This window comes from Arachis stenosperma, chromosome 4, assembly GCF_014773155.1.
Source record: "Arachis stenosperma cultivar V10309 chromosome 4, arast.V10309.gnm1.PFL2, whole genome shotgun sequence".
Lineage (NCBI taxonomy): Eukaryota > Viridiplantae > Streptophyta > Magnoliopsida > Fabales > Fabaceae > Arachis > Arachis stenosperma.
The window spans coordinates 638,565-665,836 of record NC_080380.1 but is presented as its reverse complement, the minus strand read 5'-3'; the positions used below and the strand labels follow the sequence as shown (position 1 = coordinate 665,836).

The window sequence follows — 27,272 nt, the reverse complement described above, 5'->3', positions numbered from 1 at the left end:
ATTTTTTTTAAAAAAAAAATAATAAAATAAAATCATTCCATTTCGATAAAATACCCACACTCAAACTTCATAATTTTGGATTCGCTAGTCCAATCATAATCTTTTTACCTCCATAAATAAAGGTCTTTACTTATTTAGCCGTTTGTGAATGAAAAAGGATTCGAACCCCAACATTTTAATTCGTAACGACGTACTTTAATCCTCTTATTTGTTTCTTAATACCAGTAGAAAAATCTAAATCAACACAAGTTTTGGATAGTTATATCTCGACTAAAATTCTTGATTCTTTCACCCATCCTAAGCTGTATAGTTTGATTGAGAAATTTATGGTATATGGTCCTTGTAGATTAAACAATATGAATTGTCCTTGCATGGCAAATGAAAAGTGTTCAAAGTATTATATATAACCATAAAAGAAATACTATATAAGTATATATAACTTTTTGTAGCATAAAATAAATTATAGAATTGATATCAATATCAATTTCATACTAATTAATACACACGTGCATAATCTATCTATGAAGGTAAATGTTATATTTATAGCTAATTATATTTGATTGACAATTATATTATAATAATTTGATAATTAAAATAATTAATAATTAGTATAATTATTGATCAAATGTTAATTTTTATATAAATATAAAAAAGATAATTTTTTAAAATAAGTTGAGAAAAAGAGTTATACATACTGATATTAAAAAGCGTCACGTTAGCATTTTTAACACTAGAATGCTACTTGTTATAAAATAATATAATGGTTCTTAAAAAATTACATTCAATTAAAATGTGTGTGGAGCAATTGATATTCAATATTGTTCTACTTGATTCGGGCTAGGGGCGGAGCTACATACTAGGAAAGGGGGGCAACGGCCACCCTAATTTTAATTTTTTATATGTAAATTATATGTAAATTTCAGTTTAGTTCCTCTTTAAAATTTTATTTTAATATTATTTTATTGTGTAAATAATTTTAGCCCCTTTCTAATATTTTTTTTAACTCTGCCCCTAGTTCGGGCTATTTAAGTTTAAATGTTTTTGAGAAATATTAGAGAATGAATACTTTTTATTAATATTAGCTAATATTTTAGACTAACATATTATTTAAGATTTAAATTTTACAATTTAAAATCTAGTTTATAGTGATTAGAATTAACCAAGTGTTAGTCAAAATATTAAATTTTTTTAGTCATATAATATTATTCAATTTTTTTTTATTCAAATTAAATTAATAATTCCAAAAAAGGAAGATTTTGGCCGTTTTCGACTAAATTCTTGTAGTTATTACCAAACATTTTTCTAAAATAATGTTGAAATAGAACAATATTAATGTCAAAAGTTGACAAGTTAAGTGTGAATATAAAATATAAACGTTTGTTATACAAAATAATTTCATATAGTTATCAAGTTTTGTTTTTGGTCGGATATATAATTATCAAGTTTATCTGGTCCTCCGATCCACTCCAATCTGGCCACATTGTTCTCCTAAAATTTCTTTTATTTTTAGTTAATACATTGTTCTCATAAATTAATAAGAAACAAAATTACAAACAACAAATGAAGGCCTGTAACTGAGTACCCATATATGGGGTACCATGGACAATCGGCCCAACAATCCCACACATTATAATAAATATAAACAAAAAAAAACCCCAAGACAAAATGAGGGGCAACCAAAAATGCTAGAGGAAAATAAGATGTTTTTGGCCCTTATTTTTTCGTAGTTAATTCAATTTTTTTAGTTTAATAATTTAACAATATATTTTAAGGTGAAAATTTATATGCAGTTAAATTTAGGTAAAATTAATAGTGGAAAACATGAGTTTTCGGTTCTCAACTTTACATGAAGTCAAATGCAACAGCTGAGTTTCTATCATAGTTTAATCTACATTTTTAAAGTGAAAACTCAGGTATAGTCGATTTCACGTGAAGTTGATAGCTAAAAGCCGTTAGATGAAAATTTAGTCGAATCAATCAAATCATCTAACAACTTTCAATTATCAACTTCGTATGAAGTCGATTGCACCTGAGTTTCCACTTATTTTTAAACATTAATAAGTAATTCATGACCAAAATTAATAAATTGTGATGGTTTTCTATCATTCCTGTTAATGGCGGGCATTGATGGCAGTAAGGCCGCAAGCGAGAGCCTGTGAGGGAATATTCCTGACCTTGTGCAAAGCCTCAGCGAAAATGACACCCATACCCATGTGCAAGTGAGGTTCAATGTGGCAATGGAAGGCCCAAACGCCAGGGTTATCTGCCTTGAACCTCAACGCAGTCCAACCATAAGGGAATATAACCGCCGTGTTCCTCAGCGGCGCGTGTGTCAGGTTGAATCTCTTTTCATCCTCCCCCGCTTTGAACTTCCCTTCTCCGTACCCCAAAACCCAGAAGTCATGCCCATGCAGGTGCCATGGGTGAATCTCACTTCCCTTCCCCGTTAGTTGGTTCGCATTCTGTAGAATCACATCCACAACCTCCTTCAGCCGGAACACGTACACGCCGTTGCCGGTGGTCGCGTTTACGTTCACCGGAGGGTTGAATATGTCGTAATCGCTGGGGAAGTTCTCCGGCGGGGGGGTTCTGTCAAAGGTGTTGTTGAGCTTGAACTTCATGGATCCGAGGTATGGAGTAGTGGGCAAAGATAAAGAGACGTTGTTAATGGCCCATTTGATGAACCCTTGGATCTTGTTCTGCGTGTTCAAGAGCACGATCCTGCGGTGGGAGTAGCGCGGAGGCTGAGGTGTCATCATCTTATTGGCTATGATTTTCTTTGTGAAGGCCTTGCTCCGCTCGAAGTCATCCCATCGCGGGGTGACAGGGGGCGGAGAGGCCGGAAAGACGGAGGCAGAGATGTTTTTGTAGTTCAGAAGGGTGAGAGCCGTGAGGACTTGTTGTGGGATGGGTGGCTTTCTTGCTCGGACTCCGACTGAAAGCCAATAGTTTTTGGTGGGATCTTGGTCTGTAGTCAGGAGGACTGAGTAGCTCTCACCGGAATAGATGTCTATGTCATCCACCGTGAATGGTTCCACGTAGTTTCCGTCAGCTTCCACCACCGTCACTTTGTGATTCTACTCATACATAAATAAAAAAAAATTATATTAGGTAACTAATGATTTTTTTGAACAATATGAATAGGGAGCCAAGCTTAAGTGTACACGATGGTTACCAAGGATAATAAACATCTCAATAAAAAATTAAACTGATTTTGGGGTTCACCAAGAATCGAACTCTTGACCTTTCGAATCTAGAACTCTAATACCATATTTGAAACCACTCATCCCAAAAACGTAACCTGACAGGACAATGTAACACTAATGGTCATATCTCTAATACTTCTTAAACCTCCATTGTACACATTGTACGCTTAGGCCATTGGCTCCCTAGACTTTTTCTTAGAATAATCATCTACACATCTAATGAATTAAACATCCGATATATTTATTATTCGTATTATTTAATATTTTCGTTATTCTACCTATATTTTTTCATACAATAATGGTAACATTACTTAATTTCATGTATGTATAGCTCAGATATTTATTCAATTCAAAAGTAGTGAAAGAAAATATGAACCAATAATACTGGAGGTAAATTGAATTTATTGTTTTGCATAGAGGTAATATTTAATTTGTCTCTTAAAATTTAAAGTCGAAGTCAAATTAATCTTTAAAATTATTATTCACTCAATTTGACCCAAAATTTATAATAATAATTCATGTTTTAGTTTATGAGATGATTTTTGTAAATAGTGTGTTGATTTTACAGGTTAATTTGTCAAAATTTAAATTTTTCGTCTAAATTATATATAACTAAAATTTACTAGACTTTTTAAAAATTTGTTTGGTTTTCCAAAAATTTTGCAAAAAAGACAATGACAAATTTAATTTAAAAATAATAATAATAAAATTTTTAGAATTTTAATAAATTTTGAATACATAGAAGTTAAATAAAAAATTTAAATCGTAACTTATTAATGTACCAAAATAATATGTGGTTAATGAAAACTAATTCAAAAATTAATGTAAGTCACCATTATAAATTTTAAAATTTAATTTAAATTTATTAAATTTTGAAAGATTAAATTGAATCAGACTTTAATTTATGGTGAAAGGCAATAACCTTTTGTCTAATCTTTCACCTGCCTACTCCGACCAAACTCCCGGAATTCCAGTAATAATTTTGTTCTTTCACATTCTTTATGCTTTCTACTTCTATATTTTAACTTCTTATTTTGTCTCTCTTCAAAATTTTGTTATTATTTGATTGTGCTTTATTGACAACTCACCGATTCCAAATTAAATCATGCGAGCACGTATAATATAATTTGTTATTCTAAAGATGGATCACCTAGCCACACCTTTTTAATTATGTCATTGTTTTTCGAGAAATGTTATTTAAATTTCACCATTTAAGAACATATATTTCAAATTCACGTGCTAATAATTTCATGTAAAATGATTAGTTGAGAGTTATTAGATAATAATTTAATTAAATATATTAAATTATTTAATAATTTTTAATTATTAATTTTACATAAATTAACTACAAATGAATTTTTATTTTAATTTTATGGAACAAAATATCTTACATGTGATGATCAAAGAAGAATAAAAAAGAGATTGTATAATAATTTTCTTAATATTAAAATATTATGTGTAAAACATATTATATCATTACAAATAAAAATATTTTATTTTAGTAAAACAGACATTTTTATATTAAAAAATAGAGTTATTTAATCAATTTCACAATTTATCAATAAGAAAATCATCATTTGTTTTATGTGAAATTAATATTTAAAAATATTAGATGATTTAAATATTTAACTCAACGACTATATTACGTATATATTATAATCAATCATCAAAGTCTGTTATCAGTATAAAATATATATTAAATAATACAAATATACATTAAAAATAAATTAAATTATATATATATTATTTATACACAAATACATTAATAACTGATTTTAATAATTAATTTTAATATACAAATAATATTTTTATTAACTAAATTACTACTAAATAATTTATAATCATTAATTTTATATGAAAATAATTTTATAGAAATTTCCACTATTAGATATTTGCATTGATGACATCTTAATTCTTAACCGCTAATTGTGCTTCCTACAGAAAGAGTCATGGATTTCACCATCAAACAGGACTTATTTAATTCTTCCTTTTTTTCCTTTTAGATAGTCTAATTAATCGTGTATTAAAGGGTCGATTCATTTGTACTACCTTATCATACCTACTTAATTGCACACAAATTATTCCATTGTTTAGCGACTATAATAATAATAATAATAATACAAATGGATTTGAGTGGGTGAAGGCATCATGACTCACTTCCATTATTGCATATCCTTTTGGACCCTTTTTTTCTTCATTCACCAAATATCTTCTTCTTAGAGAAACTTTATAATTAGACAGCTATTTCTCACATATATAAATGCTCAAAAGCTAATCACAACCTTCCCGTTATACTTTTATTTATAATGGCACGCACGAACTTTAATTTAACAAAATGATATAAACCGAGCGACATATATATTTCAAATAAATATGAGGTGTAAGTCACAATCATTTAAATTTAATCAAATGAATATATAATAGGTTTATTTATTTTATTAGTTTTTACAATTTTATTAAATTTATAATTATGTTTTATATTTTTTCTAAGTGAGTTTTTATATTATTTTTAATTTTGTATTAGATTCTTTTTAGTATAATAATTATTAGAGTTTACTAAATATTTTTTCGTAAATTGAAAATATTCATAATTAAAAACTTAATTAGATCTTTAATCGCGTATTTTTTTAGAGAAATATTCTGTTAATTTTAACGCTTTTTATATGAAAAGAATATAATTACAAAATTAAAAGTAATATAAAGATTTAATTGAAAAAAATATAGAGACCTAATTAAAAATTTGATAAAATTATAGAAACTAACAGAATAATTAAACATATATAATATATTTTAAGAATTTAATTTTAATATATTCACAATATAAAATAATTTTATACTGCATATAATTATATAATATTACATCAATAAAAATTAAGTAATTTATTTTCATATAAATATAATTACATGACTATATATTTTATAATAGTATATCAAAATTAAACTTATATATTAAAAAGTTTTTAGATCTAACAATACTTTAATGAGTATAACCATTTTTTTTAGTTTCTCACTTAATTCGAAAATTTTTTATATCTTGAGTTATAGTTCTCCAATCCATCCTAACCGCTTTTTAACAAATAATATCATTAAAAGAGAAATTACTTTTTTAAAACAGAGTAAAAAGTAGACATAAAAAAGCTAAAATATATTTTTTATCTTTAAAATTTGTTAAAAATTTTTAAAATTTTTTAAAATTTTATTTTATTTTAATTTTATCTCAAAATTTTTTATTTACATCAAATATATCCTTAACAGTTAAATTTTTAAAAGATTTAAGACTAATTCAGCAATAATACATAAAAATTATCTCTAATTTATTTATATTAATAATTGTTTTCTAAATTTTAAAAAAATTAATCGTTAAAAATATATTTAATATAAATAAAAAATTTTAAAATAAAATTTAAAAATATTTTTAAAATTTAATAAATTTTAAAAACAAAAAATATATTTTACGCAATATAAAATGAATTAATTAACTTACTGAAATGGCGAAGTTGAGGGAAGCTAAGGAAGTAGTACTAGAAATCCTGATTCGGTAGGTGTGGTTTGGGTCCACATGAAGAATCTGAGGTGCGCATTCTTCACCACCCTTAAGTTGACATTGTGGCAGACTTGTGTTTATGAATTTTGCTGCCAGGGAACAATTAAACTGTCCTCTTCCATTTATCAGCACTGACTGAATTCAACAAAGTCAAAACCGTGTGTGTCAAAAACTGACACAAAAATAAAAGTAATAAAAACAAGATAGAGTCTCATTATGATGACTAAAGGGCTTGTATAGTAGTATAGGAAAATTTTAAAGTATACTGCTATATTAAATTTTAATTATATATTTTTTATAATTAAAATTAACAGTTAAAAATTATTAAAATATTAATATATCGATATACTTAATAATAGTCTCATAAGTGTTTGTTATAATAATATTCATAGAGTTAATAAATATTTTTTATGGAATTTTTTTTTTTGTCAGAGACAAAAAATATAAATTACACACAGAGATATAATTATTTATATTTTTTTATTACTTTTAAGTTTTTTAAAAAGGTATTTAATAAAATAATAATAAAATTCTATATTCAAAAGATTTAAAATTTGATTATTGGTGAATTTAAAAAATAAAAATAAAAAATAAAAAAAATTAATTGAAAAAAAATAATATAATTATTTATATTATCTCTTTTTATTAACTTAATTTTTTTTTTAAAAATGGTACAAAAAATAATATGTAATTTTTTCATCAATAAATTATTTTAATAACTCAACAAGGCAAATAATATACGTAAAATAATTTATATATTTTTTTCTGAACATATTTAATGCTTAAACTAAGATTGATTATAATTTTTCTATTTTTAATATTTTATATGAAGTTAACTATTGGTAAAATATCAGAAATACCTATAGAAAAATAATTCTTTTTAAATAAATTGTATCCAACTATATTTTTATATTTATATAGAACATTTCTTAATAATAATAAAAAAATACTTCTTTCTTGAAAAACTAAAAAAAAAAAAAGAATCCAAATGGACACTAATCCTGAAAAGTTCAATGATCTGGATTAAAAATATTATTGTCGGAAAAGTGGGTCACCTATGCATCTTTTCCTAATTTCATCAAAGTTTCAAATTTCTCATTATTGTTCTATTTTCATTAAACAACTATTTGTCTATGAAAGATGCATACCAAATAGAAAGTTATTTTTGAAAGATCTCATGATAATAATTTAATCATAAAACCAGATCATGTAAACTCATTGCCACTTTAAAAAAAACACTGAAAGCCTAGATGCATGTTCCTTTAGAAAACCAAAGTTATACATTAGATATATGACACTTTAGTCACCCAAGTTAATAAATATAATAGTAAAAAATATATAAATAATAAGAGTTTAACTAGAGAATTAATTTTTATTTAATTATAAATTTTAAATTTTAAACGTTAAATATTAAATCTTAAAATTTTCAAAAATAAAGGTTAAAAAAGTTAAAAAAGTTAACAAATATTGACTTCTTAAGATTTGGTTTTATATAAATTTTCAAATGAAAATGATCAAGACAATCCGTTTAGTAATTATTATGCTAGATCGCTCTAAATCGTCAAGTGTTGTTCAGTAAAAAAGAATGTGAAAGAGTTAATTAATTCGAAGTAAGTTTTTAATTAATTAAAAATATAAAAATATCTATTATTTTTTAAAATGTGAGATATTTAGTTTCATTTATCCAAAAAATATATAAGGATAAATAGATCATTTAAAAAAATTTAAATGTCTCGCATTTTAAAAAGTAAAAGACGTTTTTTTTATTTTCAATTAATGAAGGAATTATTTATCTTCGAAAAAATATTTAGTTTGATATCTGAGATTACACTCGAGTATCAATTTAATCCTTAAAGTTTTAATTGTCTCAATTTAGTCTCTAAATTTTTTAATTGACTCTATAACAGAAACTACCGCAGGGACTAATGCACGTGATTAAAATTTGAAAAGTTTAAGGACTAAATTGAGCCAATTAAAATTTCAAAGACTACTTTAAGACTTAAGTGTAACTTTAGGGATCAAACTAAGTATTTTCTTATTTATCTTCGAAATAAAAAATTAATGACCGTTTTGTTATTATTATTAATAATCACCTGAGGTTCACCAATCCATCTGAAGGGATTGGAAGATAGGCCAACCTCCTGTTCATGAGAGCTTGTGTGCCATAAATCACTGAGGAGAAGGTTGAATTCACCATCATAATGGAATGGCTCCTTTTCTCCCTTTGCTAAATCCACTATCAATGAACCATACAACCCCGCTGCTCTCTGCATTCCATAATGTCCATGGTAGAAATATGTACCCGCCTGCATATTATCGTAACAACTCAACAAAGTGTCCGTGTTTTATAAAAAAATAACACAAATAAACGAAGGACAGAAAAGGTAATTCACCTTATCAACTTTGAATCTATAATGAAAAGTTTCTCCTGGATTTATAGCACATTGTGAGATAGCAGCAGTTCCATCTGCCCAAGGAGTCCCAACCTGTGAACATGAAACAACAAATTAAATTTATTTTAGTAGGTTCTTGGAATGATAAAACTCTTAATTATTTCAAAACTTCAGCTTAATCTATATCTATGAAAATCACTCCTCAAATTTCTCAAAGGCAGGCATAGTGGAAAACCAAATTTCTGTGAACTTAAAAAAGAACCCAACGCAAATAAAATAAGAGTAGTGGTAGGAGAACCAACATTGTAACAATTAATTTCAATCCAACATGATAGTAAATTATGAAACAAGTCCGTTGAATTTGGATTTTGGATTTATTTTATGGTGAATATTTCGATGTCTATCACAATGTACGTAAGTTACTAAAAAGAGTAAACAAATAATATTTAATAAATTTTATATAATTTATCTTTTATTTTAAATATTTTATTTTTTACTTTAAAAGGTAAGTTAGATAATTTAGGTACTATAACAAAAATACCATAAAACTCATTTTATTTTATTCAATTTTAGATTTTTTTTAAAGAGTTTGAGTTTTAGATGTTTTTTTTTCAATAAATACTGGTTATAGTAATGACACCGTAATGTTGGCTTCTAAGATTTTCTCAAAAAATAAATAAAAAATATTAAAAAATTATCAGAATTTATTGTTTATCAACTCAATTTTTTTAGTTTAGTTTTTTTAATTTAGTAATCTAACAAAATATTTTATCTTATATTTTTAAATATTAATGACTAACTAATGATAAAAAATAATAAATTTTGATAATTTTTAAACATGTATTTTTTTATTTAAATTAAATAAATATAAAAATTACGGAGATGTATAAAATATAAAGTAATTACCTAAATGCAGAACGTATCACATCTCGAATATTGAAGAAGGAATTAAAAATAAGCAGATCTCAGATATTTAGGTCTTGATGTATGATATAACGATGACTAACGTATCCAGGGTGCACTCATAATACGTGTTAAACTAGAAAACGGGTACTGAACATTTGAGATACGTGTAAACGCTAAACAAAGTCTCAGAATTCGAGATACGTGTAAACGACTAATACGAACTGAGGTATGCTCAATAAATAATTAAGTAAATAATAAAAAAAAAAAGGTAAGAGGAAATTAAAAAGACCTGTCTGATTCCATGCCAGTGAATAACAGTACCCTCAGTGGAGAGCTTATTGGTGAGTGCAATGTGAAGAGTGTCACCAACTTGAGCTCTAATGGTTGGACCTGGAAACTTTCCATTGATTCCCATCACAACATGCTCCAAGCAATCTGGTTTTTTGATCATATACTCCACATCAAACTTGTAATGCCTCACTCTTCCTCCCTCAATCTTCACTACTAATAATAAACCCACCCATACAACCCACCAAGCAATCTTCATTATCACTTTATCAATTCAATCAAACACATACACTTCAATTTATTGCTTCTGAATTGTGGTATAGGCCATAGGCTAGGTGATGAGCATATATATATATATATATATATATACAAGAAGACAGAGGCTTCTATGTGTTTTTTTCACTTTTTTTATAATTTTTTATTGAATAGATTCCTTGCAAATTGGCAAATTACGCGTCCAATGTTTTTTTTTATCATTATTATATATTAAGTAAATCTTTGCGTGACTTCTTTTTAAAAATTAAACAGCTAGGTAGGGAATTTTATAAAGAAAAGGGAAAATTAAAAGATTCTTTTATGGTCCACTAGTGTGTTTGTTTAATGGAAAAGTACGAGTCAATAAAATATTTGTACAATTAATATGTAGTATTAGAAATATAATTATTAGTGTTACCTTTTTTCATCAGTTGAAATTTTTGGGATGAGTGGTATCATGATATGGTATTAGAGCGCTAGATCTAAAAAGTTAAAAGTTTGATCATTGGTGAACTCCAGAATTAGTTTATGTTTTTGGAAAGATGTTTATTATCCCTAGTACTCGGATGGTTATTCTAGATAATATAGAGGATGTTCATTTCATAACTCAATAGTCAATTGTACACATTATACAAATAGTCCATTGTGTTTCTAACGAGACTCTTGTTTAATTTATCTATGGAATATAGGTTTTTTCTTTTTTATTAATTAATTAATTAATTAATAATAAGGAAACAACCATTGATCCCTGTTGGTAATCGTTGACTTATATGATCATCATGATCAGACCTACCCCCTTGTAAACTCTTGTAAATTTGTTTCAACTTTTTGTCCTTTTCAATTATCTTACCTGAAATTAAAACGGCTAAAAGTAAAGTACTACTAGTTTTTAGGTTAATTTATTTTATTAATTTTAATAATTTTATTAAATTTGTAATTAAATTTTTATATTATTTTTAATTTTATAATTAGATCATTTTTAATATAAAAAATATTATAATTAATTGAATATTTTTTATAAATTAAAAAGATTCACAATAAAAAAATTAATTAGATTTTTTATTATATATTTTTTTAAAAAATATTATTTTTAATATAAAAAAATATAATTATAAAATTAAAAATAATATAAAAATTTAATTAAAATATATATAATAATCTAATTATAAATTTAATAAAATTATAAAAATTAACAAAATAATTAAATCTAATTTTTATTATTAGCTAAGAAAAATTATACTCCGTTATTTGAAGATTAAATACAATAAAAGACCTTTTAGGCTAGCTATTTTTTTAACTCAACACTTTTGTTTTACCTAATTTTTTTAATAATTTTTTTACTTACCATTCTCATGCAAGTTTATAGCTTATTGAAGTTACAATATTTCTGTTACCATTATTCAAAAAGAAGAAAAAAATAGAAGTTTTTTCTGATTCAATTCAACGACTAAAAATAAAATTAAACTTTTGAATTAACAGTACAAATTAAATTATTGTTGTCCATCTTTTATGCACTTTTAGTCTTTTACGCATACTTTATTCTGTATTTTTTGGATAAAAAAAACTCAATTATTCAAATTTTTAAAAATTGACTTTACACATTAGTTCAAATTTTGGATGTTTTATAAAAAAAGAATAATAAACCAGAAATTAAAGCAAAGAGAGTAAATCAAAATTTTAAATTTTTATAGCATCTCTATCACTCAAAATTAAAAGTTTTTAGAAGTAATACATCTATATTAAAAAGAGCATTCTACTAAGATAAAAGGTAAATAAAAAAAAGTTTAAATATAATTTTGCTCGTAACTTTAAACTATCATATTTTTTCTCTTTCATGAATTTATATTGTATATCTTACTTTTTCATTTTATCTTTTTTTTCATAATAAAAGACATTTTATGAGGTATATGAAAAAACTATTTGCCAGAAAAAGCAAAAAGAGTTAACTTAAAGAGAAAAATTATTATTATGTCAAACTCTTTTGTATGTATTTCTATTTTATGTTATGAGTTTGAGAAGTTTTTCTTAATAAATTAGATAAGCATTTAATGTTGAAAGTCTAGAAAATAAACCTAGCCGAAACAAACTTGGCTAGAAGTTTAGATCATCTCAAATAAGATTAAGAAAAATAATAGAGAATTGATGTTTGAAATTTTTAAAAAGAATATTAAAAAATCTACTATAGTTGTAGTAGAAATTGAATGTAGACCATATTATATAAAGTGGTTGAATAAAAATACATGACTGTGTATTTTTCTCTTCTCTTATACACATCAATAATAAAATTCTAGAATCTATTTTAATGATCAAATTTGTAAAGTTAAAAGTAGTTATAAATTTAACTTTTTTTTAAGTCATTAAAAATTTTCAAAAAACACATAAAAATTAAAAAATAGATTTAAACTCAAATAAATATATACGTTTTAATTTCTGCTCTCTCTCTTTTTTTTTTATCCGTTGTACATACTTTGTCTTGTAATTAGAGAATCTCAGACGATCATTGAAATGCTTAAAATTAGTTGATAGGTGTGAATGTTTTTCCAAATATTGACCTGTTCATGGGGAAAAAATATTATCTTATTATTCCATGTGCGCCGTCATCAAAGACAAGAAAAGGAAAAGGAAAAGGAAAAGGAAATTAAAGATAAATAATTAAGCATACGCTCTTGGAAAATAAGCAAATAAAAAAGGAAATAGATTTCCTTTTCATAGTTCTCAATTTCTCATAATATATTTAACGTGCCGCTATATGCATGTGCTGCCCGGGAGATAGATTATTATATTATATATTTAAACTGTAAGAAATTTTTTACTTTAAATTTTAAAATAATAGATCAAGTAAAAAGAGTACACATTTTTTCCCTCTTAACAACATAATTTAAGATATTGGAATTCACGCATTCAATTCCGATCTTGTGCAATAGTAAAAATATTTGTTTTTGAAAAAGTATAGACCAGCAACTTTATTAAATTTTGACCAGTATATAATCAGTAAAAAAAAATGAGTTATTGGATGAAATTTTACATCAATTTTACGCCATTAAAATCATCATTGATGACTATTTGATTTTTTAATACGATGATATTTGTTTGAGTATTATTAAATTATTAAAAAAATATTTTTTATTAAAAAAGAATTTTTATTTTTTAATATTTTTTTTAAAAATTTGTTTTGCTTAAAAAATATTTTTAGCATAATAAATAATTAAAAATATTTTTATATTATTGTATTTAAATATAATTATTAAATAAAAAATATTTTTATATAAAATATCTAAATATAATTTTTTTTTTATAAAAACTCACTGGAACAAACCCTTATATAAGTATGTTGATCCATTGCCGTTTGATATAAGAACATTAATGACTCACTTTGTCAAGTAATTTTCATAGTCAACTTTATGGACTTCCACTATATGTGTTATATCTCCACATGTAAATAGTTTGTTTGAGATTCATAGAGTCAACTTTGTTCATCCATTACGGAAAAATATGTATGTTTACTGTGTTAGCTCCAAAAATCTCTCGAATAAAGTTTGGATGATGATGAACATATTTAATTATGATAATTTGAAATTTTCATAGCACTAGAAAATTTGAGAAAAAAAAATTGAAAAACCTTAGATTAGTGCAACTTAAGTTAGTTCTTGGTCTGAAAAAGTTTGATAAAAGAATATTTAAAGGTGTTAGATCTAAGTATCTAAATTGTTTGAGTTGAGAAGGATAGTAAAAAATTATTTTATATGTTGAAGACATAGTTAAAATAATCTCAATCGTTGTTGGGAACTAGATATAGACAAATTAGAGTATTTAATTTAAACATATTTAATTTGAAAAAAACTAGAATATAATAATGATCATTTTATTCTTTAAAGTTACATGAATAACGTAGGGGTGTTATCGGTTCGATTTGGTTTGATTTTAGATAAAAAAAAAAAAACCAACCGAATCGATATGTTAAATTTTTACAGAATATCAACTAATTAGTTTGTTATCTGTGTAGTAATCGAATCGAACCGAACTAAAAGCGGTTTGGTTTGGTCAATTTTTTTGTTTTTAAATCCTAACTAATAAAAAATTAATCTTAGTAAAATGATGTTCAAAACAATCAATAAACTGAAATAATATTACATTACATTCAAATTCAATACAATTTCAACTCATTCCAACAACTAAACATAAAACAAACACATTTGTTAAATTTAAAATTTTCATTTGAATGCATTACTAAGCCACTTCTTCGATTCAGTTCGGTTCAGTTTCTGCTGAACAAACTGAAAATTGAAACGAACCGATCGGTTTATTTCGAAAAAATCAAAAAACCGATTTTTTCGGTTTTTTACTCGATTGTTATAAATTTCAGCTTGGTTTTGCGGTAAATTTCGGTTCGATTCGATAACTTACACCCGTATGAATAAGTGAATTTGATTCTTGAGATTAAGAAGTGATAAATTTAGTCTCTAAAATTGCAAAATGCAAATCCCATCTATTTTATATGATGCATTTCCACTTTTATCATTAGTCCCCTTTATTTTATGACACAACATTATATATATCAAACTTTTTGATAGCTAGGAGATAACATCTCATTATCAATGAATACTTCTTAATCAAGAAAAATTATATTATTGAGCATAGTAACATGCATGGGTTATATTATTGAGCTACATATGGGTTATAATTCAAATTCAGATTTGTCAAAATTCATTTGTATGCATGCCATGAACCACAAAAATGGAAGCGTGAGTTAGAAGCAGGAAGAAAGGAAGAAAGAAAGAATGTGTATATAAAAGTTCAGACGTGAAGAATGCAATTATACAAATCATGAAATTGGCCACATCTTTAATAATTGCTCTTCCTTTTTTAGTGTTTGACACTTTGCCTCAAATATCTTACCAACCATGTCATACTCGGAATCTTTCATAATTAAATAACTCCAATAACATAATGGCATAATGTCACTTTGACACTTTCAGTGTAGTTGAGTGAATATTACCCAACACTTATATTAATATTAACTTAATTAAATTGATTTAAAATAATAAATTTTATTGGTCATGTAAAGTGCTAGCTTTTGGATGATGAGCAAGTATTTGAATCATTTCATTTTCACAAACCAGCTTTCTAGCACTATTCTAAGGAATTATTTGTGGAGAGCTTTTTTTATTATTTTATATTATCGTCTATATCTTCACCCAGAGAATCGAAGATATGTAATTAAAAGAATTATGGTTTTATGAACTTTGCTTATTAGCGCCCGAGTTAAGCTAATTTCAAAAATGTTAAGTGTATATTAAAATTAGTTATCAAAATCAGTTACTGTATTTTTACATATCAAATACCGACATCCAACTCACTCAACCATCACCGAACTACTACCACTACAAAAAAGACAGCAGATAACGGCAGGTTTTTAGCGACGGTTTTCAAAAACCGCAGTTACATATAATCTGGCGGCGATTGTTGCAGCAGATTAAGAAAGGACTTCCAAAAACTTGTTATTTTGCAGCGGTTAATGCGGTGGTTAATACTAAATACTCCATTAGCAACGGTTTTCTTCTAACTGTCGCAATATGTTTTTAACTCAAATTTTTTATCTTTAAACATTGCCCTACCTCCATCAATTTTTTCACCTACTCTTTTTTTTCTTTCATCACTATCGCATTCTCTCCTCTACGCATTCCCCTGTTTTTCCCCTACACAATAAATTCGAATGTCTGCATTTTAATTCACTTGTCTTAATCATTTATTCTCTTCACGTACATTTTCTACTCATTCCTTTTGTTTTATTTTATTTTTTTGTTACAATAGCTTTAACGGTGAATTCAACGTGGTAAAGTAAATTTGCAATTGAACCTTTTTCATTAAAACTAAGTCTTCTTTTCCAATCTACTACTATATGATAAACTTAGTTGTTTCATTAAAAAACCAAGTCCCCAACTCATCGAATAATAGAACCCACATACTATATAAGCCAATGAAAAAAATAAAACTACATTCTTTGAACTATCCTTTGGATGAGAAAACGAAATTGTTGATTCTAATTTTGTTCTTTATGAAAATCATGCATAAAATGTCTTTTTCACTTATTTTTCACTCTCGATCATTTCATTATAGAATACAATCTCCTAAACAATTACCAATATATTGTTATGAGTCCTGAGTTTTAACTTCGTACGTAGTGAAGAAGGACCTTGACCCAAAAAGGAAAATTTAAAGAAAAAAAAAACACAAGAAGCGTATTTGATCATACTAAAATGAAGACATAAACATCTCTTCGAACAATTCCTTTATATGGTTTCACATTTGAACTATAAAACGAGCTTCAAATGAAGCAAAGTATGGTAATTGATGTAAGCCTAATAGCTTGGATAAGAATCTCAGAACCTAGAGCCAAAAAATCAGTACCCAATCAAAAGGGAACTGCTGTATCAAAATTTGACAACCTAATTTCATCAAAATTTTCTCCGACTTGATGCAAAACTTACAAGCCATAATCAGTTGGTCAATGAATTTGAACGAGTTCAATGTCATAAGCCACCCACAAATTCCGCAGTACTTTCTCCTATGCCTCAATGTTCCCTTTACTTTTACTTTTACTTCTACTCTTTCCTTTCTTAACCTTTTCCTCATTTTGATTTCCATTGGAAAAGTCATGAGCACCATCCTCCACACTCCTGCATTAAAATTATTAGAGATATTAAAGTATAATATTAGTGGATTAGGTTAAGATTAAGGGCTTGTTTGGATGTGCTTTTAACAAAAGATCTTTTTTTGAGTTATCTTTTTTTAAAAGATCTTATAGAGAAGTAAAAGTAATTTTATGTTTGGATATCTCATGTAAAAAGATCTTTTTATCTATCAATTATGTTTGGGTATAACAATATAAAAGTACTTTTTTGTTTATTTATTACATGAAAAACATCTTTTAAAAAAAAATATAAATTACAGCTTTTCAAAAAAAGATCTTTTTTTTATTTTACTAGTACTTTTACTTTTGTTACTAGAAATTTGCCAAACACGTTAAAAAATATAAAAGATCTTTTCATTGAAAAAAGATCTGTTAAATATAGTTGGAATAGTGAAAGGTTAGTAAATTATGTGTGTTTAGTAGAGTTGTTAGTAATTATTATATAATTTGATTATCAATATATATATATATGTTTCATTTGTGGTATCAGAACATAAGATTTTCATACAATACATTCCATTTCCTTTAATATATGTGCTTATAACTTGGTATCCCGAGCCAATTTTTTTTTCAGTTAGTGCAGCAACTTTTCTTCCTTTTTCGACAATTTTACCCTTGTTTTATTAGTTCACCAACCATCTCAGAAGCTACTATACATCGTTCTGAGTTGAAAGAATGAAACACTGTCCGAATTAACCGCCACTCACGCTCTCACATGCTTCCTTATTCTTGGCTGTTGGAAGTTGTTGCACTACCTTTCCCATTCTCACTGCAGCGTTTTCACACTCCATTTTCGTCATCTTCCCAATGTTTTCGAGAAATCTTCACCACATCATTGTGTTTGCCTCACTGTTGCAAGTGCAAAGAACAAAACTTCACTGTTGTCTACTAATGTTGATAAAGCCTTTGCCAAGAAATTGGATGATTGAGATAGTAAAAATCATCAAATTATTACTTGGTTTCGCAACATATCTATGTCTAGTATCCACCTTAATTTGGATGTTTTGAAACTGCTAAAGAGGTGTGGGATCATTTGGCAAAATGCTACACCATTTCTAATCTTTCATATCAATATCAAATGCTTAAAGAACTTCACAACCTCAAGCAAGAATGTGGTCAAGTTGTTTATGATTTTCTAATACGGATTAAACGCATTTGGGATCAATTGACCTCTTGTGAACATGTTTTTAAAGATGTTGTCGATGCTAAAGCTTACAAGGATTTTCGCAATCAGACTCGTCTAATTCAATTTCTCATGGCACTCACGGATGATTATGAGCCAGTCAGAACATCTCTTATTTGCAGTTACCGACAAAAAATGGCAAATTTTATCGAAATTGTAGTCATTCTGGTCACCTCCCAGATTGTCCCTCCATCAAACGTCGTAAATGCAAGCAGAAATGTCATATTGCCACCAATTGTTCCATCTTGTATTGTCACTTCTGCAAACAATTAGGCCACTTAATAACTACTTGTTCTACTCGTCCAGCTTAGAACAGGTATGACCTCGCTCCAATGCTCCTGCGCCCGTGCCTGTTATTGCAGCTGCTACTGCTAATGTATCAACCTCATTGACTTCTGATAGTCCATCTTCTGTTTCTCCATCCGATATTAAGTTTTTTTCTTAAACAACTCTCATTCTCTGGTAATATTTTTGCTCATATATCCGGGAGTGGATCCTCTCCAGTGGAAAAAAAACTGGATGATATTCAGTGGAAGATCTCACCCTTCATTGCATTCTCTCTCATATATTTATGGTCCCACTTGTAGAATTAAAGGTGGGAGATTACACTTTATTCTCTCCAGTAACCAAAAAAATGGAGAGGATCCATTTCCCCTATATCCACTCCTCCAAGTAATTCTAAATAGTATTTTAATTCTGGTTGTTTTAATCACATGTCACATGCATTATGTTTTCTCCTCTTTGTCTAGCACTATAACCGCACCATCTATTCACATTGCTGACGAATCCTTTATGCATTTAAATTATAAAGGATCTATCTCACAATCTAATCTTCACCCACTCGATACTTATTTCATTCCTAAATTGAAGTTCAATCTTATTTCTGTGGGTTAATTAGTTGAACTTGGTTTCAACGTTAACCTTTCTATTTCTGATTGTCGTGTGCATGATCCTCGGACAGGACAAATCATCAGGACTAGATGTAAGGTTAGAAGATTGTTTGAACTTAGAAATCTTCATGTTCCCTCTACCGCAAACTTTTGTGATGTTTCTCCTCATCCACACTTCACTTTGGCATCGTTGTCTTGCTTACAATTCATTAGGAAAATTGCGTCCTCTCGTGTCTAAGGGAGTATTAGGATCGGTCAATAATGAGCTTTTTTTTATTACATTTCTTGTCAAACGCAAAACAACCAACTTTATTTTCATAATAGTTCATCTTTTGCTTGTTCTACTTTTGATCTTATGCATTTTGATGTTCAGAGGCCTGTTCCCACAACTTCTATGGGAGGAATTCGATATTTTGTTATATTTATTGATGATTATTTACGCTTTACTTGGGTCTATTTAATGTCTAATAGACATGAATTGCCTCAGATTTACATCAACTTTGCTACTATGGTTAAAATACAATTTTCCAAAGGCATTAAAGTTTTTCGATGTGGCAATGCAATAGAATACCGTGACTACAAAGTTCTGAACATTTTTATTGAATAAGGCTCCTTGTTTGAGTTCTCTTGTCCTAAAACGTCTCAACAAAATGGTAGAACTGAATGCAAACATTGTCACATTTTTTATTCTGTTCATGCAATGTTTCTTTTCTCTTCTTGTCCTAAATGTGTTCAGGGAGAAGCTGTTCTCACTGCTGTCCATGTAATCAATCATATTCCTTCCTCTGTTCTAGGTAATATCACTCCTTTTGAGCATCTCTATAATACTTCACCAGACTATAGTTCGCTTAGATACTTCGGTTGTGTCAATTTTGTTCTCCTTCAACTCCATGAATATAATAAACTTGAACCTCATACTCGCCTAGGATGTTTCCTTGGTTGTGACCCTGATCATAAAGATTATCGTTGTTGGGATCCTATCTCAACAAGTTCACATATCTCGTCATGTATTCTAGAAACATCACATGTTTTCTAGTTTCTCTTCTTTAGTCAATTCCTTATACCCATTCACGTTTCTTTACAAATCCTTTTGTTAATCTTTTCCTGAGTAAAGATAATACAGGCAAAGTGACCGGATCACCTCTTGAGCCTCCTGTTCATGTACCTTTTACTGTTCCTAATGGTCCAAGCTTGAACAATGATCTTACTCCTATGGTCCTTCTTCCTACATCCAATCATAGTACTAGGATAAGAAATCAACTTCCCCATCTTCGTGATTATCTCTATTTTGCTACTATCCTTCACATCCATGAACCTAGGTCATACAAAAAAGCCTCCAAAGATCCAAATTGGCAAAAAGCAAAAGAGGAAGAAATTTAGGCCTTAGATAAAGCACACATTTAAGATTTAGTTTATCCTTTTTTTATCAGAAAATTGTGGGCAACAAATGGATATACAAAATCAAGATCACTTTGATGACTCTATTGATAAGTATATGGCTCATTTGGTTGCTCAAGGATGCACTCAATAATATGGTATCAATTATGAAAAAACTTTGCTCTTGGTGTTCGACTCACATCTGTTCAAACTCTTCTTGCAATTATTGTTGCCAGCAAATGATATCTAAGTCAGCTGGATATAAAAAAATGTTTTTCTCAATAGGGACTTGAAAAGGAAAATCTACTTGAAACCTCCTCCAGGATACTCTTGTTCTCCTAACAAAATTTGTCTCTTCACAAGGCACTTTATGGGCTTAAACAAACTCCTCGAAAATGCTTTGAAAAATTTAGCAATACCGTTTGCAACCTGGGTTTCACACTTGTAGTTCTCATGAGAATGCTCTTTTCATTCGCAAGTGACAAAGGTGTTGTTCTCCTAGTGTTATATGTTGATGACATGATTATTATTTGAAATGATGATGATGGCATCCCTAATCTCAAAACAAGCCTTCACCACCACTTTGAGATGAAAGACCTTAGATTTAGATCTCTTAGTTATTTTCTTGATCTTGAAGTTATCACTTCCAATGATGGCATTTGTCTTTCTCAAGCAAAATATGCATCTAATTTTTTTGCTAGGGAAAGAATAAGTGATAGTCGCAAAAAATCTACTCCTTTTGAATCAAATGTTTGCTTTACTCCTATGGATGGAACTGCGTGGGATAATCCCACCCTTTACAGACAGTTCATGGTCTTGTCTACCTAACTATTACTCGACCAGATATTGCCTATGTTGTTCATGTTAGCCAGTTCTTACCAGCACCACACACTACTCATTCTACTCATTATGTCGTCGTTCTTCGGATTCTTCACTATATCAAATGTACTATATTTCAACATCTTCATTTTTCCGCTCAATCTTCTTTAACCCTTCATGCATATTTAGATGCTGATTGGGTTGGTGACCTCACCGATCGTCGTTCTACTACTAAATATTGTTTGTTCCTTGATGACACTAATCTCGTGGCGTGCCAAGAAACAAACTTTTAACGCTCGATTAAGCACAAAAGAAAAATATTGTGCTCTGGATGACACTTCTACTGAAATCGTTGCAATTTGTTGGCTTCTTAAAGATTTAAAGGCTATTCAAGTCTTCTCCCACTGATCTCTATTGTGATAACAGAAGTGCTATTCAAATTGTCCATAATAATGTCTTTCATGAGCGCACTAAACACATTGAAAATGACTGTCATTTTGTACAACGACTTTTCATTGGTGCTATTCGTTTAATTGTTGTTGAGACTATGGTTCAGACAGCTGATATCTTTACCAAGGCTCATCATCCTACCCTTTTTCGGAATTTAGTGTACAAACTCAACATAGTCTCTTTATCTTCCACTTGAGTTTGAGGAGAGATATTAGAGATATTAAAGTATAATATTAGTGGATTAAGTTAGGATTAGTTAAATATAGTTGAAATAGCGAAAGGTTAGTAAATTAGGTGTTGTTAGTGATTATTATTTAATTTGATTATAAACACCTATAATATGTATTTATAGCTAGAATTTTTACGAAGATGATTGCACGGAAAAAAGGTTAGAAGTTATCACATATCAAGGCCATTCACATTACATCAAGATATAGAATACAAGAGAAGTTGTTGCTTCCCACTTGAGCTTAGTTTGGTAAAGCTTTTACTTTTCAAAAGTAGCTTATAAAAATTAACTTTTCAAAAGTAGCTTATAAAAGTTAACTTTTAAAAGATGGCTTTTTAAAAATAATAGCATTTATGTTTGGTAAATCAAATCAAAAATAACTTTTAATAAACACAAGCAACATCAATTGCATTTTGTAAAATAGCTTTTAAAATTTAAAAATACTATAATATACATAAATGTAAGCATTAAATTAGTTAACATATGAGGTTATATTAGACTTTTAAATTTTGAAAAGCACAAGCCAACTTTAAGAAGCTTTATCTTAGGTGCTTTCAAAAGTACCCGATCTTTTAAAAGCTGCAAGCACAAGCACATGGTCTTGTTGATTTAGCAAACATAAAATGAGGAGAGTTTTTAAAAAAGCACAAGCACCTCTTCGAAAAGCTTTACCAAACCAAGCCTTGAAGTGATAAGAATAACTTTGACAACTTTACCAAAGCACAAAAATATAGAATAATTCAGGTCATATTACTCATAGAATTTGTCCAACTTTGTCTTGTTCACCGTTAAAAGTTACCAAAAATCATATTATTACTTTGCAAATTTATTTTTCCCACAAGTTCAATTTAGCTTTAAAGCTCGTTAAAGTGTATTGGCCGTCTGCTATATCAAAATCTAAGGAAAACGAGTGGACTTACCTTTCACCTTCAAGATGTAAACCTTTGTTTATTTGTTCTTTCTTTCTCCTCTTTGTTTTAGCTTTTCCAGCATCCTCTACAAATGCAGGCAGTGCAACAGCAGCTACAGTCTCAACATCTCTACCAATTTGCAGTCCATTAGATGACAAATTTTATTTAAAAATAATTTTGCACTACTAATAATACCAAATAAGCACTATTTGAGGTCTCTCTTTTGCATAACCGGAAGGATAAGTGAGTTGATGTTGCAAATGTACAAAGCATGAAGGTTATTATCAACTTCTGAATGAATGCATTCAATACGTTGTGGGTTTATACTAACAAAAAAGGTACTAACTAGCATTAATTATAAAACAATGGATAAAGGAAAACTCACTCATTAACTGTAGGTTGTTTCATGTGTTCCTTTTGCCGCTCTTTCCTTTTCTTCTTGGGTTTTTCATCTTGTACATGACCAGCCTCAGAGGAGGGCAGATTTTTATCCACAGTTTCAGTTTGCTTGCTGATATGTGACAGAAAAAGATCAATAACCAAATCAGAATCCTTTGCCGCTAACACAACAAATTTAAGTACATGGAAGACATACAAACTCACTCATCATTAGCACCATCCTTGATTTGTTCTTGTCCTGCGAGAATATCCAAGGTCACCTCAATTTTTGGCTTATCTTGCTCACTTTTATCTAGATTTATAGAATGTCCATTAGGGGAACTCGTGGTTTCCTTTTCCTTCTTTTTCTTTTTTGATTTTTTAACATCCCCAACATCTTTCTTTTTGTCTGACAGAGCTGCTTCCCTGTTTCATGGAAACAAAACTCATGAAGGAAATAAAAACTAACAAAAACTTAAAGCAGAGAAAACAAGCATGGACACAAATTATAATATAGAATTATTTATATCACCTCTGCATCTGGCTATCTTGAATAAAATTGTTAGTTTCAAAAGTTGTTTGAACAATACTATCGCCACCATCTTTAACATTCTTGTTACTTGCATTAAATGCTTCATTATCACCAGTTATGTGGTTTTCTTCGTCAAAGATCTTTCGACGTGATTTAATCTTGTGAACAGGTGAAATCAGCGGGCTATCTTCAGAAAGGGACAGCATCTTATCCACAGTTTCAGTTTGCTTGCTTGATATTTGAGACAGAAAAGAGCAACAACCAAATCAGAAACCATTGCAGGTGACATTGAATAGTTAAGTACATGGAAGACATAACAACTCACTCATCATCAGCGCCGTCCTTGTTTTGTTCTTGTCCTGCAAGAATATCCTGGGTCATCTTGTCAATTTTTGGCTTATCTCTCTCACTCTTATCTAGTTTTATGGATTGTCCATTAGGGGAACTCTTGGTTTCTTTTTGCTTTTCCTTCTTTTTCTTTTTTGATTTTTTAACATCCCCAACATCTTTCTCTTTGTCCAACACAGCTGCTTCCCTGTTTGAAGAGACAAATTCATGAATAAGGTAAAAAAAAAAATTGCAAAAGATTATAGCCAAGGAAAGCAAGCATGCACACAAACTATAATTTATAATTGGTGACACTCACCTATCCCTCTGACTATCTTGAAGGACATTGTCAGTTTCCAAATCCGTTTGAATATTACCATCACCATCATCTTCGTAGTTCTTGTTCCTTGCATCAAATGCTCCACTATCACCGGCATTAATTTCGTCATCTGAGATCCTTTGGCGAGCTTTAACCTTGTAAAGAGATGAAATCAGCAGGCTATCTTCGTTATCACTTTCTTTCATCTGGTCATCCCTAGTATCATTTACAATTATTTTTTCCTCAAAACCCCCATCACCATCGTCATCTGACTCTACTGAATAATACTTCTTCCTAAGCCGTCCAAATTTGCTTTTCTTACCTTCTGGTTTGTTATCATCAGAAGCTTCCTCTGCAGTCACAACAGAAACAGCCATACAGATATCAAACCAATCTGAGTTTTAAAAATCTACCTACTTATCAATCAGCGAATCATCTCTAACATGTACAATAATAAAAGTGATGTCACATGTGGTTATGAAACTTAATCATTGGTGAATATCAAAAGACATTGGAATAATTGAAAAAATAATGAAAGATTAAAAGGTACTCTATTACAAGAATTAATATCAAGTGGAGAAAAGTGGAATGAAACAGCAACAAACACAAGCAAAAAATTAAGAAGGATGAACATTGAACGTGCCTCCATTGGAAATAGGAGATGGCGGGAAAACCTCCGGATTAGGATCATCATCAATAAAACTATCGTCCAAATCATCTTCATCGCTGCAATCCGACCTCTCATTCTCTGTATCAGCAATATCCTCCCCGTATGACTCTCTGTCGATAGTAGCTGAGGAAACCAAAAGCATTTTTAAAAGAAAAGGAAAAAAGAAAGGCAAATGCAGTTGGGGAGTGAAGGATACGAAGAGTCTCCATGGAAGATGGTCGTACGAGAAGTTCTGCCAAGATAGTAACCGCAGAGATGAATGCTGCGAGCTCCGATGACGGTGAAGACAACTTGATCGAGTTCCTCAAGCTCCAAATTCAACTGCAATGACTCAGTGGTTCCAGGATAGAGAGAGCAGAGATACACGGGGCTACTATTGCCTACGTTACACTGCAGCGTGCTTCTTGTGGTCGCACTACCGAACCCTAATGTAGCCTGAAAAAATGAGAATGAGGATGCTTGAATTGGAGCAACTGAAAATATAAAGGAAGATGTGTTAAGTTACCATTGAAATATGGAGGCGTCCTTTGGAATCATCATAGTTATGGATAAAAGGCCTTCCAGATTTGACCTCCACTCCTACATCCACCAAAGAGTTGAACAGCGTCGCAATCGCAGAAAAGAACAATCAAGAGTGAATTGACTTATACTTACCCCAGAAAGCCATGTCTTTTCCGCGTTTCTAAAACCCTAAGAGGGTGTTTAGAATGAATTCGAGCCAGGAAAGGCTCACGGTGATGACGAAGGTGATCAACTGCGACTGTGGACGTATGGAATTTTTTGTGAAGCCAGGGTTTGAGGTGATTGAGAAAATTGAACGCCGCATTCACAGAGGAGGAGTAGCGGTATGAAAATGCAAAATATCTCCCGCACCCGCCTTAGCGGATTTTATTTCAAATTTTCAAGAGTAATTGTCAAAGAAAAATTAATACTTATATCAATCTCCAAAATTTTTATTTCGGGTAATTATCTATATCAATTCCTAAGAATTTAAAAAGTGGATATTTTAATCCTCAAAAAAAATTAGAGTGAACTATTAATTCGGTCTCTGTCCATCTTGCAGAATGACAAAGCAATCCCTGACGAATATTGTAATCCGCTTCAGTCCCTGTCCTATACTTCCGTGACACAAGACGATCTCTGTTGGTGAATTTCCGGTAACTACAGTCGGAAAACGCTGAGCTGTCACGATGAGTGTGTGTTAGCTTGCTGATGTGGATGAATGCTGTAGACGTGGACACCTCAAATGGTCAGCGGGTTAATTGTCCACATCCACGTCAACCAAAACGACCTCCCTCTTCCATCTTCGCTCAACTGCTACGTCGGAATGGAGGAACCGCCACCACCACCCACCTCCACCATCCCCAACGCCCGCACCCAGAGCAACTGGCGGTGGAGTAAGCAAGACTTCTTTTCGGAACCCTCGTCTAAGGTATCGCCTCCTTAGCCGCTTCTTTGACAACAACGAGCTCAACATCCTCCCTCACGCTAGCGAGAATCCCATGCGCCGCTGCCTCACCGCCTGGGACCTCACTTGGTTCGCTTTCGGCTCCATCATTAGCTCCAAAATCTTCGTAATCACCGGCTAGGAGGCCCGCATCGACGCAGGTCCCGTCATCGTTCTCGCATGCGCCATCTCTGGCTTCTCCGCTCTCTGCTACACTGAGTTCGCAGTCGAGGTCCCCGTCACCGACGGCTCTTTCTATTTCCTCCGCATCGAGCTTGGTGACTTCATTGCCTTCCTTGCCGCCGGAAACATCCTCTTCTAGGCTGTTGTAGGCACTGCCGGCCTCGGCCGTTCGTGGTCCTCTTATTTTGCCAGTATGATCAAGAACGATCCGGATTTCTTCCAGATCCGGGAGAATTCCTTCCAAGAAGGGTTCAACATACTGGATCCAATTGTT

General features: G+C 29.8%; 2 protein-coding genes across 4 annotated transcripts; both read right to left on the bottom strand.

The window, feature by feature from the left end:
* Window positions 1-1,597: 1,597 nt before the first annotated feature.
* On the bottom strand, window positions 1,598-10,674 carry LOC130976093 (L-ascorbate oxidase-like). Its single transcript, XM_057900856.1, has 5 exons — window positions 10,339-10,674; window positions 9,144-9,236; window positions 8,844-9,056; window positions 6,691-6,885; window positions 1,598-3,077 (listed from the first exon to the last, which is right to left on the bottom strand). Exons 1-5 carry the CDS (start codon window positions 10,594-10,596, stop codon window positions 2,112-2,114), a joined length of 1,725 nt encoding a protein of 574 aa, XP_057756839.1. The 5' UTR covers window positions 10,597-10,674; the 3' UTR covers window positions 1,598-2,111.
* A 6,190-nt stretch (window positions 10,675-16,864) lies between these two features.
* On the bottom strand, window positions 16,865-26,247 carry LOC130973087 (peptidyl-prolyl cis-trans isomerase FKBP43-like). Of its 3 annotated transcripts, none has more exons than XM_057897485.1 (11): window positions 26,023-26,247; window positions 25,874-25,947; window positions 25,565-25,803; window positions 25,342-25,478; window positions 24,699-25,050; window positions 24,378-24,587; window positions 24,053-24,283; window positions 23,746-23,946; window positions 23,528-23,653; window positions 23,152-23,271; window positions 16,865-17,269 (listed from the first exon to the last, which is right to left on the bottom strand). In XM_057897485.1, exons 1-11 carry the CDS (start codon window positions 26,033-26,035, stop codon window positions 17,158-17,160), a joined length of 1,815 nt encoding a protein of 604 aa, XP_057753468.1. In that variant the 5' UTR covers window positions 26,036-26,247; the 3' UTR covers window positions 16,865-17,157. The 3 variants fall into 3 exon arrangements, 2 of the variants coding, with proteins under 2 accessions (XP_057753468.1, XP_057753469.1); XM_057897486.1 differs by having other exon boundaries at window positions 25,342-25,491; window positions 25,593-25,803; XR_009084018.1 differs by lacking the exon at window positions 16,865-17,269 and having other exon boundaries at window positions 23,253-23,271; window positions 23,738-23,946.
* Between the last annotated feature and the right edge of the window lie 1,025 nt (window positions 26,248-27,272).

Bases quoted from the DNA above. Each gene is read 5' to 3' on its own strand.
- LOC130973087 (XM_057897485.1), bottom strand. The intron at 25,804-25,873 runs GTAACTTAACAC...TCATTTTTTCAG, and splicing joins GACGCCTCCATATTTCAATG to GCTACATTAGGGTTCGGTAG. The intron at 23,947-24,052 runs GTGATATAAATA...TCCATGAAACAG, and splicing joins CAAGATAGCCAGATGCAGAG to GGAAGCAGCTCTGTCAGACA.
- LOC130976093 (XM_057900856.1), bottom strand. From the start codon at position 10,596: ATGAAGATTGCTTGGTGGGTTGTATGGGTGGGTTTATTATTAGTAGTG. The intron at 6,886-8,843 runs GTGATTATTAAT...TGTTGAATTCAG, and splicing joins GATGGATTGGTGAACCTCAG to TCAGTGCTGATAAATGGAAG. The intron at 3,078-6,690 runs GTAAGTTAATTA...ATGTATGAGTAG, and splicing joins CCCTCAACTTCGCCATTTCA to AATCACAAAGTGACGGTGGT.